Source organism: Odontesthes bonariensis, chromosome 16, assembly GCF_027942865.1.
Source record: "Odontesthes bonariensis isolate fOdoBon6 chromosome 16, fOdoBon6.hap1, whole genome shotgun sequence".
NCBI classification, from domain to species: domain Eukaryota; kingdom Metazoa; phylum Chordata; class Actinopteri; order Atheriniformes; family Atherinopsidae; genus Odontesthes; species Odontesthes bonariensis.
The window spans coordinates 346,244-364,066 of NC_134521.1; the positions used below are offsets into that span (position 1 = coordinate 346,244).

Sequence of the window (17,823 nt, forward strand, 5' to 3'; positions counted from 1 at the left end):
TGTGTTTACCTGTTGGTGTTTACCTGTTGGTGTTTACCTGTTGGTGCGTCTGCGTTTACCTGTCGGTGTTTACCTGTTGGTGCGTCTGCGTTTACCTGTCGGTGTTTACCTGTTGGTGTGTCTGTGTTAACCTGTTGGTGTTTACCTGTCTGTGTTTACCTGTTGGTGTTTACCTGTTGGTGCGTCTGTGTTTACCTGTCTGTGTTTACCTGTTGGTGTTTACCTGTTGGTGTGTCTGTGTTAACCTGTTGGTGTTTACCTGTCTGTGTTTACCTGTCGGTGTTTACCTGTTGGTGCGTCTGCGTTTACCTGTCGGTGTTTACCTGTTGGTGTTTCTGTGTTAACCTGTTGGTGTTTACCTGTCTGTGTTTACCTGTCGGTGTTTACCTGTTGGTGCGTCTGTGTTTACCTGTCTGTGTTTACCTGTTGGTGTTTACCTGTCTGTGTTTACCTGTTGGTGTTTACCTGTTGGTGCGTCTGTGTTTACCTGTCTGTGTTTACCTGTTGGTGTTTACCTGTTGGTTTTTACCTGTCTGTGTTTACCTGTTGGTGTTTACCTGTCTGTGTTTACCTGTTGGTGTTTACCTGTTGGTGTTTACCTGTCTGTGTTTACCTGTCTGTGTTTACCTGTTGATGTTTACCTCTCTTTGTTTACCTGTTGATGTTTACCTGTCTGTGTTTACCTGTTGGTGTTTACCTGTTGGTGTTTACCTGTTGGTGCGTCTGTGTTTACCTGTTGGAGTTTACCTGTTGATGTTTACCTGTCTGTGTTTACCTGTTGGAGTTTACCTGTCTGTGTTTACCTGTTGGAGTTTACCTGTCTCTGTTTACCTGTTGGAGTTTACCTGTCTGTGTTTACATGTTGGTGATTACCTTTTGGAGTTTACCTGTATGTGTTTACCTGTTGGTGTTTACCTGTCTGTGTTTACCTGTTGGTGTTGACCTGTTGGTGTTTACCTGTCTGTGTTTACCTGTTGGTGTTTACTTGTCTTTGTTTACCTGTTGGTGTTTACCTGTTGGTGTTTACCTGTTGGTGTTTACCTGTTGGTGTTTACCTGTTGGTGTTTACCTGTTGGTGTTTACCTGTTGATGTTTACCTGTCTGTGTTTACCTGTCTGTGTTTACCTGTTGGTGCGTCTGTGTTTACCTGTTGGTGTTTACCTGTTGATGTTTACCTGTCTGTGTTTACCTGTTGAAGTTTACCTCTCTGTGTTTACCTGTTGGTGTTTACCTTTTGGTGTTTACCTGTTGATGTTTACCTGTCTGTGTTTACCTGTTGGTGTTTACCTGTTGGTGTTTACCTGTTGGTGTTTACCTGTTGGTGCGTCTGTGTTTACCTGTTGGTGTTTACCTGTTGATGTTTACCTGTCTGTGTTTACCTGTCTGTGTTTACCTGTTGGTGTTTACCTGTCTGTGTTTACCTGTTGGTGCGACTGTGTTTACCTGTCTGTGTTTACTTGTTGGTGTTTACCTGTTGGTGCGTCTGTGTTTACTTGTCTGTGTTTACCTGTCTGTGTTTACCTGTCTTTGTTTACCTGTTGGTGTTTACCTGTTGGTGTTTACCTTTTGGTGTTTACCTGTTGGTGTTTACCTGTCTGTGTTTACCTGTCTGTGTTTACCTGTCTGTGTTTACGTTGGTGTTTACCTGTTGGTGCGTCTGTGTTTGCTAGTTGGTTTTCACCTGTTGGTGCGTCTGTGTTTACCTGTTGGTGTTTACCTTATGGTGTTTACCTGTCTGTGTGTACCTGTTGGTGCGTCTGTGTTTACTTGTCTGTTTTTACCTGTTGGTGTTTACCTGTCTGTGTTTACCTGTTGGTGTTTACCTTTTAGTGTTTACCTGTTGGTGTTTACCTTTTCGTGTTTACCTGTCTGTGTTTACCTGTTGGTGTTTACCTGTTGGTGTTTACCTGTCTGTGTTTACCTGTTGGTGTTCACCTCTTGGTGTTTACCAGTTGGTGTTTACCTGTTGGTGCGTCTGTGTTTACCTGTAGGTGTTTACCTGTTGGTGCGTCTGTGTTTACCTGTTGGTGTTTACCAGTTGGTGTTTACCTGTTGGTGCGTCTGTGTTTACCTGTTGATGTTTACCTCTCTGTGTTTACCTGTTGATGTTTACCTGTTGGTGTTTACCTGTTGATGTTTACCTGTCTGTGTTTACATGTTGATGTTTACCTCTCTGTGTTTACCTGTTGGTGTTTTACCTGTTGGTGTTTACCTGTTGGTGTTTACCTGTCTGTGTTTACCTGTTGATGTTTACCTGTCTGTGTTTACATGTTGATGTTTACCTCTCTGTGTTTACCTGTTGGTGTTTTACCTGTTGGTGTTTACCTGTTGGTGTTTACCTGTTGGTGCGTCTGTGTTTACCTGTTGATGTTTACCTCTCTGTGTTTACCTGTTGGTGTTTACCTCTCTGTGTTTACCTGTCTGTGTTTACCTGTTGGTGTTTACCTGTTGGTGTTTACCTGTCTTTGTTTACCTGTTGGTGTTTACCTGTTGGTGTTTACCTTTTGGTGTTTACCTGTTGGTGTTTACCTTTTGGTGTTTACCTGTTGGTGTTTACCTGTCTGTGTTTACCTGTCCATGTTTACCTGTTGGTGTTTACCTGTTGATGTTTACCTGTCTGTGTTTACCTGTTGATGTTTACCTCTCTGTGTTTACCTGTTGATGTTTACCTGTCTGTGTTTACCTCTCTCTGTTTACCTGTTGGTGTTTACCTTTGGTGTTTACCTGTTGATGTTTACCTGTCTGTGTTTACCTGTTGGTGTTTACCTGTCTGTGTTTACCTGTTGGTGTTTACCTGTTGATGTTTACCTGTCTGTGTATACCTGTTGGTGTTTACCTGTCTGTCTTTACCTGTTGGTGTTTACCTGTTGGTGACATAAGCAGTGTGTTACAGATCTGTGAGATGTAGAACTGTGAGATGTAGATCCGTGAGATGTAGAACTGTGAGATATAGATCATACAGAACACCTGTCTGTGTTTAGGTGTTGCAGAACTGGACCAAATCCTGACCGTCCTTCTGTCCACCGAGATGTTTGTTGGAGGCTTTCTGGCTTTTTGTCTTGACAACACGATACCAGGTAACACACACACACACACGCACGCACACACACACACACACACACACACACACACACACACACACACACACACACACACACACACACACATACACACACACACACACACACACCATGTTCATACACTTGTTGGCACCCTCCATTCACAACGTATCCCATTACCACTCAGCTACTTTCCTGGGGGTTAGGGTTAGGTTGCGTGACCAAATTGACCCTAATGTGAATTTCTAAAAATATACAGTGTTTATTTTTTTAGATGCTGGAAAGATGAAAAAAACAGCTAGTAGTCGGTAGTAGCTAGCAGCCAACTAGCCGGTAGTCCCACACAGTTTTTTCCCTCTGGGCCCAACAGAGGAACGATCTGTATCTGTAAGCTAGCATCTGCTGCTAGCTTATGGCTACATGCTAACCTGTTTCCCTCTGGGACCAACAGAGGAACTATCTGTATCTGTAAGCTAGCATCTGCTGCTAGCTTACAGCTACATGCTAACCTAAGCTTCTTCTTCTTCTTGTCTTCAGGGACCCAGCAGGAGCGAGGCCTCATCCAGTGGAAGTGCTCCTCGTCCTCCCAGTCCTCCTCCTCCACGTACGACTTCCCCGTGGGGATGGACATGGTCAGGCGGGCTCGCTGGCTCCGCAGGTTTCCCATCAGCCCTACTTTCACCGGCTTCAGGGCTCCTGAGGAAGCTCCGCCTCCTGACCAGGAGGAGGGGGGGGATGGGGAAAGGATGGAGGAGGCAGCTGACCTCCACCTGTCGAGCACCAAGGTGTGACTGTGATGTCATCGCTGTGAAGAGGAAGCTGTGTGTTTGTTTTATTATTGATGGTGTGTTCACACAGAGTGCCAGGGGTCAGAGGTCAGAGGTTAGCTGGTTAGCTGGTTAGCTGGTTACCCAACAGGCCCTCCTCCTGCGGTCTGTCTTGCGTGCTGGGTGGCTAATAAATGCTAAATGTGCTAAATCACGCTAATTATACAGTGTTGAAATGACTGTGTTACCAGTGTTAATAACCCCATAAGTGACAGTTAACCTAATAAACATTACTAAACCACAGAATCATTGTTTTCAGTGTGCAGAGAAAGTCCTCACCAGGTTTTTAATGTGTTTAAAGAGTGTGCTGCTGATTGTTCTAGAAACTAAACAAAGTCAAGTGTTTCCAGCACAACACCGGTCCTCTCCTCACCTCTTAATGAGGTTAATGTATCTAAAGTGTTTAAACGCAGTAATTAACGGTACACATGCATTACTACCAGTTACTAGGGTTGCCACCTGTGTCTGACAAAAATCCGGGACATTTAGACCATCGAATCGACCTTTATGTTTGTAAGCAACGGCGCCTTTCGCACATCTAACCCAAGATAAAAACCGTCATTCTAAGCGACAATTGTATAGCTAAAATTAGTAAGAATGACAATTTCTAGTTATTTGTTTAGTTAATTGCTTTATTTAATAGCAGACCTTTATTATTTGGTCATATTTTCAACAGTTTTTAGTTGTGGACACCTGGGGGCACACACACTCTCCGTCTCCACCTCACCATTTCTAATGAACTTCCACGGTGCGTGCCCCCCCCACCACCACCCATGTTATGCTACGTCATTTTTGTAGAAACAATAAGGCTGTGTATTATGGACGTAGGCACGCTTCAATTAAATTGAAATACACATTTTGCGCATCATGTACAAAAATCCCGGACATTCAGTGTCCAGGATTTTTATTTTTATTTTCCTGGACAGACCATGAAAATCCTGGACAGGTGGCAACCCTACGAGTTACGCTGCGTACATCTCCGGCTTGGTCCATCACTGCTGATGAGGAAGCATTGTTTGCTAGCATCTGCTGCTAGCTTCCAGCTACATGCTAACCTGTTTCCCTCTGGGATCAACAGAGGAACTATCTGTAGCTGTAAGCTAGCAGCCTAACCCTGGTTACAATGGTGACACAAAAAACCAGACAGTGGAATCAGGCCTCGCTGAGAATGTTTTACTGTTTCAGGTGTTCGTCATGTTTCATACATCAGTGACCACATATATGTCAGTGTGATGTCATCACGGTGCTGCAGGCGTTGTCATGGTGACGGGGAAACAGCCATCACTGAGAGGACCGTGGGGTTAGCTCCGCCCACATGTAGCACTGTGGGAGGGGTGTTAGCGTAATGCACCGGTAAGAAGGTGGAGCTGGGTGCAGGCAGGAGCACCTGGATGAAACGGCCCGTTTCTGGATCCAGCAGCATCTTCCTGCGAGGCTGAGGCGTGTCCAGGTAAAAGCTCCGCCCACTCCTAGGGTCAAACAACAGCAGGTGTGGTTGCTGCTCCACAGGTTGGGAATGGCCCCGCCCACCTCCTTCACCTGAGGTTCTGGCCCAGTCCGGCTGGTCTGAGGAACTTTCCGTAGACCCGTTCTGGTCCAGGTGGAGGGTTGAAGCAGGCGGCAGGTAGCTCAGGGGGCCGAGGACGAACGAGGCCGTGCCCAGGTGAGGGTGCAGGCCGGGGGGGAAGGGGTGCAGGGCGGTGTGGGTGTAGAACCAGGGGTGGAGCACCTGCACCTGAGCGGACTCCCCCCGCAGGGAGCTCTGTTCCCGGGCGGCGGGCTTCCTGGGAGGAGGCGGCCGGATGGAGGTCGCCGATCTCCCTGATTGGCTGAGCTCCGTCAGGGTGGGGGCGGGGCTTAATGTTCTGCCTGGACAGGTGATGTCACCGGCTCTTGTGATGATTGGCTCGCTGCCTCGTCTCCGCTGCCATCTGACGGCGTCGCTCTGCTTCTCAGTCTGCGGTTTGCTGGAAGATGCGGTGACTATGGCAACGGGGCCTTTGATCCCCACGGCCTGCTGGTAGGTGGGGGGCGGGCTTTCCTCTGAGCCAATCATCTTGAAGCTCGCTGGCCCATCGTGGCTGTAGGTGTGTTTGACCAAACTTCTGACGTCCCGGACTGAGTGAACCGGAGCTCTGAGCACACCTGCCCCTGCAGGCTGAGGGAGGGCAACACCTGGGGCAGGTGGGACCTCACTCGTCTTCTTCAGGTGGTTTGTTGGACCGTTGCTTTGCTCGACCTGCATCTTCTTTGACAGGACGTTCTTAATGATGCAGGACGCCATCTTTGTTTTGGTTTCATCCAGGGACAAAGATTTCTGAAGATGTCGAGAGTTTCCTCCAACTGGTAACCCTGAAACCAAAGGGAACCAGGTTAGACCGGAATCTGTAACCAAAGGGGGACCAGGTTAGACCTGAATCTGTAACCAAAGGGGGACCAGGTTAGACCGGAATCTGTAACCAAAGGGGGACCAGGTTAGACCTGAATCTGTAACCAAAGGGGGACCAGGTTAGACCGGAATCTGTAACCAAAGGGGAACCAGGTTAGACCTGAATCTGTAACCAAAGGGGGACCAGGTTAGACCTGAATCTGTAACCAAAGGGAACCAGGTTAGACCGGAATCTGTAACCAAAGGGGGACCAGGTTAGACCTGAATCTGTAACCAAAGGGGAACCAGGTTAGACCTGAATCTGTAACCAAAGGGGAACCAGGTTAGACCTGAATCTGTAACCAAAGGGAACCAGGTTAGACCGGAATCTGTAACCAAAGGGGGACCAGGTTAGACCTGAATCTGTAACCAAAGGGGAACCAGGTTAGACCTGAATCTGTAACCAAAGGGGAACCAGGTTAGACCTGAATCTGTAACCAAAGGGGGACCAGGTTAGACCTGAATCTGTAACCAAAGGGGAACCAGGTTAGACCTGAATCTGTAACCAAAGGGGAACCAGGTTAGACCTGAATCTGTAACCAAAGGGGAACCAGGTTAGACCTGAATCTGTAACCAAAGGGGGACCAGGTTAGACCTGAATCTGTAACCAAAGGGGGACCAGGTTAGACCGGAATCTGTAACCAAAGGGGGACCAGGTTAGACCGGAATCTGTAACCAAAGGGGAACCAGGTTAGACCTGAATCTGTAACCAAAGGGGGACCAGGTTAGACCGGAATCTGTAACCAAAGGAAAACCAAGGAGGTGGGGCTTATACAGGAGGTGGGGCTTATACAGGGGTGGGGCTTATACCGAATGTTGGGCTTATACAGGGGGTGGGGCTTATATAGGGGGTGGGGCTTATACAGGAGGTGGGGCTTATATAGGGGTGGGGCTTATACCGAATGTGGGGCTTATACAGGGGGTGGGGCTTATACAGGAGGTGGGGCTTATACAGGGGTGGGGCTTATACCGAAGGTGGGGCTTATACAGGGGGTGGGGCTTATATAGGGGGTGGGGCTTATACAGGGGTGGGGCTTATACCGAATGTGGGGCTTATACAGGGGGTGGGGCTTATACAGGGGGTGGGGCTTATATAGGGGGTGGGGCTTATACAGGAGGTGGGGCTTATACAGGGGTGGGGCTTATACCGAATGTGGGGCTTATACAGGGGGTGGGGCTTATACAGGAGGTGGGGCTTATACAGGGGTGGGGCTTATACCGAAGGTGGGGCTTATACAGGGGGTGGGGCTTATATAGGGGGTGGGGCTTATATAGGGGGTGGGGCTTATACAGGAGGTGGGGCTTATACAGGGGGTGGGGCTTATACAGGAGGTGGGGCTTATACAGGAGGTGGGGCTTATATAGGGGGTGGGGCTTATACAGGGGGTGGGGCTTATACAGGAGGTGGGGCTTATACAGGAGGTTGGCTTATACAGGAGGTGGGGCTTATACATAAGGTGGGGCTTATACAGGGGGTGGGGCTTATACATAAGGTGGGGCTTATACAGAAGGTGGGGCTTATACAGGAGGTGGGGCTTATACAGGGGGTGGGGCTTATACAGGATGTGGGGCTTATACAGGGGGTGGGGCTTATACAGGGGGTGGGGCTTATACAGGGGGTGGGGCTTATACAAGGGGTGGGGCTTATACAGAAGGTGGGGCTTATACAGGGGGTGGGGCTTATACATAAGGTGGGGCTTATACAGAAGGTGGGGCTTATACAGGAGGTGGGGCTTATACAGGGGGTGGGGCTTATACAGGAGGTGGGGCTTATACAGGGGGTGGGGCTTATACAGGGGGTGGGGCTTATACAAGGGGTGGGGCTTATACAGAAGGTGGGGCTTATACAGGGGGTGGGGCTTATACATAAGGTGGGGCTTATACAGAAGGTGGGGCTTATACAGGGGGTGGGGCTTATACAGAAGGTGGGGCTTATACAGGGGGTGGGGCTTATACATAAGGTGGGGCTTATACAGGGGGTGGGGCTTATACAGAAGGTGGGGCTTATACAGGAGGTGGGGCTTATACACAAGGTGGGGCTTATACAGGGGGTGGGGCTTATACATAAGGTGGGGCTTATACACGAGTGGCGCTTATACATAAGGTGGGTCTTATACAGAAGGTGGGGCTTATACAGGAGGTGGGGCTTATACAGGGGGTGGGGCTTATACATAAGGTGGGGCTTATACAGAAGGTGGGGCTTATACAGGAGGTGGGGCTTATACAGGAGGTGGGGCTTATACAGGGGGTGGGGCTTATACAGGGGGTGGGGCTTATACATAAGGTGGGGCTTATACAGGGGGTGGGGCTTATACAGGGGGTGGGGCTTATACATAAGGTGGGGCTTATACAGAAGGTGGGGCTTATACAGGAGGTGGGGCTTATACAGGGGGTGGGGCTTATACAGGGGGTGGGGCTTATACATAAGGTGGGGCTTATACAGAAGGTGGGGCTTATACAGGAGGTGGGGCTTATACAGAAGGTGGGGCTTATACAGGGGGTGGGGCTTATACAGGAGGTGGGGCTTATACAGGGGGTGGGGCTTATACAGGGGGTGGGGCTTATACAAGGGGTGGGGCTTATACAGAAGGTGGGGCTTATACAGGGGGTGGGGCTTATACATAAGGTGGGGCTTATACAGAAGGTGGGGCTTATACAGGGGGTGGGGCTTATACAGAAGGTGGGGCTTATACAGGAGGTGGGGCTTATACACAAGGTGGGGCTTATACAGGGGGTGGGGCTTATACATAAGGTGGGGCTTATACACGAGTGGCGCTTATACATAAGGTGGGTCTTATACAGAAGGTGGGGCTTATACAGGAGGTGGGGCTTATACAGGGGGTGGGGCTTATACATAAGGTGGGGCTTATACAGAAGGTGGGGCTTATACAGAAGGTGGGGCTTATACAGGGGGTGGGGCTTATACAGGGGGTGGGGCTTATACATAAGGTGGGGCTTATACAGGGGGTGGGGCTTATACAGAAGGTGGGGCTTATACAGGAGGTGGGGCTTATACACAAGGTGGGGCTTATACAGGGGGTGGGGCTTATACATAAGGTGGGGCTTATACAGGGGGTGGGGCTTATACAGGGGGTGGGGCTTATACACAAGGTGGGGCTTATACAGGGGGTGGGGCTTATACATAAGGTGGGGCTTATACACGAGTGGCGCTTATACATAAGGTGGGGCTTATACAGGAGGTGGGGCTTATACAGGAGGTTGGGCTTATACATAAGGTGGGTCTTATACAGAAGGTGGGGCTTATACAGGAGGTGGGGCTTATACAGGGGGTGGGGCTTATACATAAGGTGGGGCTTATACAGAAGGTGGGGCTTATACAGGAGGTGGGGCTTATACAGGGGGTGGGGCTTATACATAAGGTGGGGCTTATACAGAAGGTGGGGCTTATACAGGAGGTGGGGCTTATACAGAAGGTGGGGCTTATACAGGGGGTGGGGCTTATACAGGAGGTGGGGCTTATACAGGAGGTGGGGCTTATACAGGAGGTTGGGCTTATACAGGAGGTGGGGCTTATACAGAAGGTGGGGCTTATACAGGAGGTGGGGCTTATACAGAAGGTGGGGCTTATATAGGGGGTGGGGCTTATACAGGAGGTTGGGCTTATACAGGAGGTGGGGCTTATACAGGGGGTGGGGCTTATACAGGAGGTGGGGCTTATACAGGAGGTGGGGCTTATACAGGAGGTTGGGCTTATACAGGAGGTGGGGCTTATACAGGGGGTGGGGCTTATACAGGAGGTGGGGCTTATACAGGAGGTGGGGCTTATACAGGACGTGGGGCTTATACAGGGGGTGGGGCTTATACAGGAGGTGGGGCTTATACAGGAGGTGGGGCTTATACATAAGGTGGGGCTTATACAGAAGGTGGGGCTTATACAGGAGGTGGGGCTTATACAGGGGGTGGGGCTTATACATAAGGTGGGGCTTATACAGGAGGTGGGGCTTATACAGGAGGTGGGGCTTATACAGGGGGTGGGGCTTATACAGGAGGTGGGGCTTATACAGGAGGTGGGGCTTATACAGGAGGTGGGGCTTATACAGGGGGTGGGGCTTATACAGGAGGTGGGGCTTATACAGGAGGTGGGGCTTATACAGGAGGTGGGGCTTATACAGGAGGTTGGGCTTATACATAAGGTGGGGCTTATACAGAAGGTGGGGCTTATACAGGAGGTGGGGCTTATACAGAAGGTGGGGCTTATACAGAAGGTGGGGCTTATATAGGGGGTGGGGCTTATACAGGAGGTTGGGCTTATACAGGAGGTGGGGCTTATACAGGGGGTGGGGCTTATACAGGAGGTGGGGCTTATACAGGAGGTGGGGCTTATACAGGAGGTTGGGCTTATACAGGAGGTGGGGCTTATACAGGGGGTGGGGCTTATACAGGAGGTGGGGCTTATACAGGAGGTGGGGCTTATACAGGACGTGGGGCTTATACAGGAGGTGGGGCTTATACAGGGGATGGGGCTTATACAGGGGGTGGGGCTTATACAGGAGGTGGGGCTTATACAGGGGATGGGGCTTATACAGGGGGTGGGGCTTATACAGGAGGTGGGGCTTATACAGGGGGTGGGGCTTATACAGGAGGTGGGGCTTATACAGGAGGTGGGGCTTATACAGGAGGTGGGGCTTATAAAGGGGGTGGGGCTTATACAGGAGGTGGGGCTTATACAGGGGGTGGGGCTTATACAGGAGGTGGGGCTTATACAGGAGGTGGGGCTTATACAAGGGGTGGGGCTTATACCGAAGGTGGGGCTTATACAGGAGGTGGGGCTTATTAGCAGGTGAAAAGAAGAGCATCATTTGTTGAAAGTTGAGGTTCTTTTACCCTGACTGGCCCCTGCGACCAGGCCCCGGTAGAACCTGTGGTTGTCAGCTCCACCTGTGTGGAAGGAGGCGGGAACACTGTGTTGCCGTAGCAACAGGTCGTGGCGGTGGTGGAGTCCTTTCTCTCCGTCAGCTGATCCATGGCTCAGCATCACCTGGACAGGTCCACATATGAACAGATGTGTTAGCAGACAGGAGCACATATGAACAGATGTGTTAACAGATGTGTTAGCAGACAGGAGCACATATGAACAGATGTGTTAACAGACAGGAGCACATATGAACAGATGTGTTAGCAGACAGGAGCACATATGAACAGATGTGTTAACAGACAGGAGCACATATGAACAGATGTGTTAGCAGACAGGAGCACATATGAACAGATGTGTTAACAGATGTGTTAGCAGACAGGAGCACATATGAACAGATGTGTTAACAGACAGGAGCACATATGAACAGATGTGTTAACAGATGTGTTAGCAGACAGGAGCACATATGAACAGATGTGTTAACAGACAGGAGCACATATGAACAGATGTGTTAACAGATGTGTTAACAGATGTGTTAGCAGACAGGAGCACATATGAACAGATGTGTTAGCAGACAGGAGCACATATGAACAGATGTGTTAGCAGACAGGAGCACATATGAACAGATGTGTTAACAGACAGGAGCACATATGAACAGATGTGTTAACAGACAGGAGCACATATGAACAGATGTGTTAGCAGACAGGAGCACATATGAACAGATGTGTTAGCAGATGTGTTAACAGATGTGTTAGCAGACAGGAGCACATATGAACAGATGTGTTAACAGACAGGAGCACATATGAACAGATGTGTTAGCAGATGTGTTAACAGATGTGTTAGCAGACAGGAGCACATATGAACAGATGTGTTAACAGACAGGAGCACATATGAACAGATGTGTTAACAGATGTGTTAACAGATGTGTTAGCAGACAGGAGCACATATGAACAGATGTGTTAGCAGACAGGAGCACATATGAACAGATGTGTTAACAGATGTGTTAACAGACAGGAGCACATATGAACAGATGTGTTAACAGATGTGTTAGCAGACAGGAGCACATATGAACAGATGTGTTAACAGATGTGTTAGCAGACAGGAGCACATATGAACAGATGTGTTAACAGACAGGTGAACAGATGTGTTAACAGATGTGTTAGCAGACAGGAGCACATATGAACAGATGTGTTAGCAGACAGGAGCACATATGAACAGATGTGTTAACAGACAGGAGCACATATGAACAGATGTGTTAACAGATGTGTTAGCAGACAGGAGCACATATGAACAGATGTGTTAACAGACAGGTGAACAGATGTGTTAACAGATGTGTTAGCAGACAGGAGCACATATGAACAGATGTGTTAGCAGACAGGAGCACATATGAACAGATGTGTTAACAGACAGGAGCACATATGAACAGATGTGTTAACAGATGTGTTAACAGACAGGAGCACATATGAACAGATGTGTTAACAGATGTGTTAGCAGACAGGAGCACATATGAACAGATGTGTTAACAGACAGGAGCACATATGAACAGATATGTTAACAGACAGGTGAACAGATGTGTTAGCAGACAGGAGCACATATGAACAGATGTGTTAACAGACAGGAGCACATATGAACAGATATGTTAACAGACAGGTGAACAGATGTGTTAACAGACAGGAGCACATATGAACAGATGTGTTAACAGACAGGAGCACATATGAACAGATGTGTTAGCAGACAGGAGCACATATGAACAGATGTGTTAACAGATGTGTTAACAGACAGGAGCACATATGAACAGATGTGTTAACAGACAGGAGCACATATGAACAGATGTGTTAACAGACAGGAGCACATATGAACAGATGTGTTAGCAGATGTGTTAACAGATGTGTTAACAGACAGGAGCACATATGAACAGATGTGTTAACAGATGTGTTAACAGACAGGAGCACATATGAACAGATGTGTTAACAGATGTGTTAACAGACAGGAGCACATATGAACAGATGTGTTAACAGATGTGTTAACAGGTAAGACAGGCTCATTAACCTGGTTTATGATGTCGTCTTCTTCTTTCTTCCTCAGCTGAATCTGTCGTTTAGGGACCATCTTCGGGTCCCCCCCCTCCCTCTTTCGTACCTGGAGAACAGGTAACAGGTGAGAATAGATGGAGCCGGAGCAAAATCATCAATGAATTATTATCAATTATTACATTATTAATAATTACAGCAACAGACAAATCACAACAAGATCACACGAACCAACTATTTTTACTTTTTTGAGCTGAGATTAAGGTTTTATTTATTCTGCAACAAACAAAGAGGAAGTGACGGAAATCAGCTGACCCATCACTGACTTACTTACTTACTAACTGACTTACTTACTTACTTACTAACTTACTTACTTACTTACTTACTTACTTACTTACTTACTTAGTTTGTTAATTTGTTGCTCAGTCAGTGAAACAGTTGGTTACTTAGTTCAGTAAATTAGCTATCTATTTAGTCAATGAAACAGTCAGGTATGAAGCCAGTTAAAAGGTTAGTCAACAAGGTCGTTAATAAGCCAGTTAGCTAGCTAGTTATTGAATGAATTAGTTTTATTGCTTGTTAGTCAATCAAACAACCAGACAGTAAGTAGGTTAGGTAGCGACTTGATCAGTCAGTCAGTTAGTGAGTTCCTTGGTTTGTAAGTCAGTTAGTCAGTGGCTAGTTAGTTTATCAGTCAGTGAGTTAGCTGGTTAGGTAGCTAGCTAGGCCATGACATGGTTGGTCATGTCAGTTCAATAAAAAAGCCAACAGAGGGAACTTTACTTGAACACTTCTGTCTGATCAGGACTCTGTGACAGTGGGAAGAAAGAACTTAATTTCCCAGGAGAAATCTCCAAAAGAATCAGAACAACAACAAACAATAAGCACAAGACAGGAATGACTTGTTGTTAGTCAGGCGAGTTCCCGCGAATTGGATTAGCTTGAGGAATTAGCCAACGGATAATGCTAATCAATGAGCTCTGTGGTTCGTTAGCTCCTCCTGTTTGTTAGCTCCTCTTGTTCGTTAGTTCCTCCTGTTTCCTGTGTGCTCTGTAATTCGTTAGCTCCTCCTTTTCGTTAGCTCCTCCTGTTCGTTAGCTCCTCCTGTTCGTTAGCTCCTAATGTTCGTTAGCTCCTCCCGTTCGTTAGCTCCTCCTGTTCGTTAGCTCCTCCTGTTCGTTAGCTCCTAACGTTCGTTAGCTCCTCCCGTTCGTTAGCTCCTCCTGTTCGTTAGCTCCTCCTGTTCGTTAGCTCCTCCTGTATGTTAGCTCCTCCTGGTTCGTTAGCTCCTCTTGTTCGTTAGCTCCTCCTGTTCGTTAGCTCCTCCTGTTCGTTAGCTCCTCCTGTTCGTTAGCTCCTCCTGTATGTTAGCTCCTCCTGTTCGTTTGCTCCTCCTGTTTTGTTAGCTCCTCTCGACTCTTATCATCGTATCTCACTCTGTAAACCCTACCAGACTCCACTCTAGCATCTGTTTGTTGGAGTATTTGGGTGTTCAGACTGGCTAACTCTCCATCTCCTGATGGTGTTCCAGGTCTTCCTGCTTCAGGGATAACGGTACATGTAACAGAAGTGGACTTTTTGGATTGAATTGGAATGCATCTTTGAACTAAGATGACGTTTATTGTAATTCGAATATTTCAGATGAGATAAAAACTGACCTGCGTTTCCATGGTAACATCGACGCACCCGAAGCCGCTCTCAGGATCGGACTCTTCGTTATCAGATGGGAGGATGACGGAGGGAGAGAAGTGGAGTGAGAGATCCTCCTCCGACCAGTCGCTGAGGCTGCCTTCATCCTCCTCCTCTTTGGAGAGGACGTCCAGGTAGGCCGGCCCCCAGGTGAGCTCAGAGCCCAGAGTGGGAGGAGCTTGTGTTTCAGGTAGCAGGTCGGCCTCAGGGCAGCGATGTGCACTGAAGGCTTTCCTCCCTCCTCTGCTGCTCATGGTTTGTTTAAAGGGAATCTGTTGATCTGTGGAGGAAACATAAAGCAGATGTTTGGTTTCCTGTTCAAAGGCTGGTGTACAGATTCTCCATCATCCAGGTCATCGTAACCCTGAAGCTCAAATAAGAACCGTGATGAAGAACAACCCACAGAAGGAAGGCGGAGCCTAAACCTAACTGACTCAACTACAGGAAAAGCTCTGAAATGGAAAGTTTTGTAAAATACTTGTGTCCAAACTTTGGTTCTGATTTCAGTTTCTGTTTAGGTGAAAATAAACAAACAAAACTTTATATTTATAAACAATCAATACTCTAACCTGGTTCTGGCTTCAGCTCAGGACCGGGTCCGGGTAGTGATCCAGTTCAACCTGAACCAGAAATGATCTCAGACCTGTTCAGACCTGTTCAGGAGATCCCGGTTCTGGCTTCAGATCAGGACCGGGTCCGAGTAGTGATCCAGGAGCTGACTCAGACCTGTTCTGTGGCGTCCTTGTGCCGGTCTGATGCTGACCCAGCTGAGTCCTCAGCGCCTGACTGCAGCAGAGGGTGGAGGCGGGAGGTGTTTCTGAGAGACCTCCAGATAAACAGGGAGAGAGAGAGCGGGTGTCGGGCTGCAGGTTCTATTCCTGGAGGTGACTGACAGCCAGGCCTGTGCTCCCTCTCCTGTTTATCTGGAGGTCTCTCGCCCTCTGAGACACACATGCCGACACATGATGATTCACACCAACCACAATAAAAACAACAATACTAAACATAAAAATAAAACTAAATATAACAACAATACTAAATATAACAACAATACTAAAAATAACAGTAATACTAAACATAACAACAATACTAATCATAACATGAATACTAAACATAACAACAATACTAAACATAACAACAATACTAAACATAACAACAATACTAAACATAACAACAATACTAAACATAACAACAATACTAAAAATAACAGTAATACTAAACATAACAACAATACTAAACATAACAACAATACTAATCATAACATGAATACTAAACATAAAAATAATACTAAAAATAACAACAATACTAAATATAACAACAATACTAAACATAACAATAAAACTAAAAATAACAGTAATACTAAACATAACAATAATACTACACATAACATGAATACTAAAAATAACAACAATGCTAAAAATAACAACAATACTAAACATAACATGAATACTAAACATAAAAATAATACTAAAAATAACAACAATACTAAATATAACAACAATACTAAACATAACAATAAAACTAAAAATAACAGTAATACTAAACATAACAATAATACTAAACATAACAGTAATACTAAACATAACAATAATACTAAACATAACATGAATACTAAAAATAACAACAATACTAAAAATAACAACAATACTAAAAATAACAACAATACTAAACATAACAATAAAACTAAACATAACAATAAAACTAAACATAACAACAATACTAAACATATCACTAATATTAAACATAACAATAATACTAAAAATAACAACAATACTAAACATAACAATAATACTACACATAACATGAATACTAAAAATAACAACAATGCTAAACATAACAATAATACTAAACATAACATGAATACTAAAAATAACAACAATACTAAAAATAACAACAATACTAAAAATAACAACAATACTAAACATAACAATAAAACTAAACATAACAACAATACTAAACATATCACTAATATTAAACATAACAATAATACTAAAAATAACAACAATACTAAACATAACAATAATACTAAACATAACATGAATACTAAACATAAAAATAATACTAAAAATAACAACAATACTAAATATAACAACAATACTAAACATAACAATAAAACTAAAAATAACAACAATACTAAACATAACAATAATACTAAACATAACATGAATACTAAACATAAAAATAATACTAAACATAACAAAAATACTAAACGTAACAATAATACTAAACATAACAACAATACTAAACATAAAAATAATACTAAACATAACAACAATACTAAACATAAAAATAATACTAAACATAACAAAAATACTAAACATAACAACAATACTAAACATAACAACAATACTAAACATAACAACAATACTAAACATAACAACAATACTAAACATAACAACAATACTAAAAATAACAACAATGCTAAACATAACAATAAAACTAAACATAACAACAATACTAAACATAACAACAATACTAAACATAACAACAATATTAAACATAACAATAATACTAAACATAACATGAATACTAAAAATAACAACAATACTAAAAATAACAACAATACTAAACATAACAATAAAACTAAACATAACAAGAATACTAAACATATCACTAATATTAAACATAACAATAATACTAAACATAACAACAATATTAAACATAACAATAATACTAAACATAACAACAATACTAAACATAAAAATAATACTAAACATAACAAAAATACTAAACATAACAACAATACTAAACATAACAACAATACTAAAAATAACAACAATACTAAACCAGGCTTTCCAAGGCTCCGTGAAGTCATCTTTGCGGTAAGACGTGTTGCATCACTTCCTGTTACCTTGCTCGTGCACTGTGGAATTTCTTGCTCCACTTGGAGTACTGATAATCACTTTATTTCTATCTA

The 17,823-nt window shown here is 45.2% G+C and overlaps 2 protein-coding genes across 2 annotated transcripts in view; one reads left to right on the plus strand and one right to left on the minus strand.

The window, feature by feature from the left end:
* slc23a1 (solute carrier family 23 member 1) overlaps window positions 1-3,850 on the plus strand; it is a 61,340-nt gene extending 57,490 nt beyond the window's left edge. The window contains exons 13-14 of the mRNA XM_075487319.1: window positions 2,982-3,077; window positions 3,597-3,850. Coding sequence (XP_075343434.1) covers window positions 2,982-3,077; window positions 3,597-3,850 — 350 coding nt within the window. The remainder of the gene's footprint in view (window positions 1-2,981; window positions 3,078-3,596) is intronic.
* A 1,166-nt stretch (window positions 3,851-5,016) lies between these two features.
* LOC142401602 (uncharacterized) lies at window positions 5,017-15,700 on the minus strand. Its single transcript, XM_075487069.1, has 5 exons — window positions 15,476-15,700; window positions 14,876-15,186; window positions 13,237-13,326; window positions 11,160-11,313; window positions 5,017-6,238 (listed from the first exon to the last, which is right to left on the minus strand). The coding sequence occupies exons 2-5, from the start codon at window positions 15,158-15,160 to the stop codon at window positions 5,145-5,147; spliced, it is 1,623 nt and encodes a 540-aa protein (XP_075343184.1). The 5' UTR covers window positions 15,161-15,186; window positions 15,476-15,700; the 3' UTR covers window positions 5,017-5,144.
* Window positions 15,701-17,823: the final 2,123 nt, after the last annotated feature.

Bases quoted from the DNA above. Each gene is read 5' to 3' on its own strand.
- LOC142401602 (XM_075487069.1), bottom strand. From the start codon at position 15,160: ATGAGCAGCAGAGGAGGGAGGAAAGCCTTCAGTGCACATCGCTGCCCT. The intron at 13,327-14,875 runs GTCAGTTTTTAT...CCTGTTCTCCAG, and splicing joins ATGTTACCATGGAAACGCAG to GTACGAAAGAGGGAGGGGGG. The intron at 11,314-13,236 runs GTTAATGAGCCT...GGACCTGTCCAG, and splicing joins AAGACGACATCATAAACCAG to GTGATGCTGAGCCATGGATC.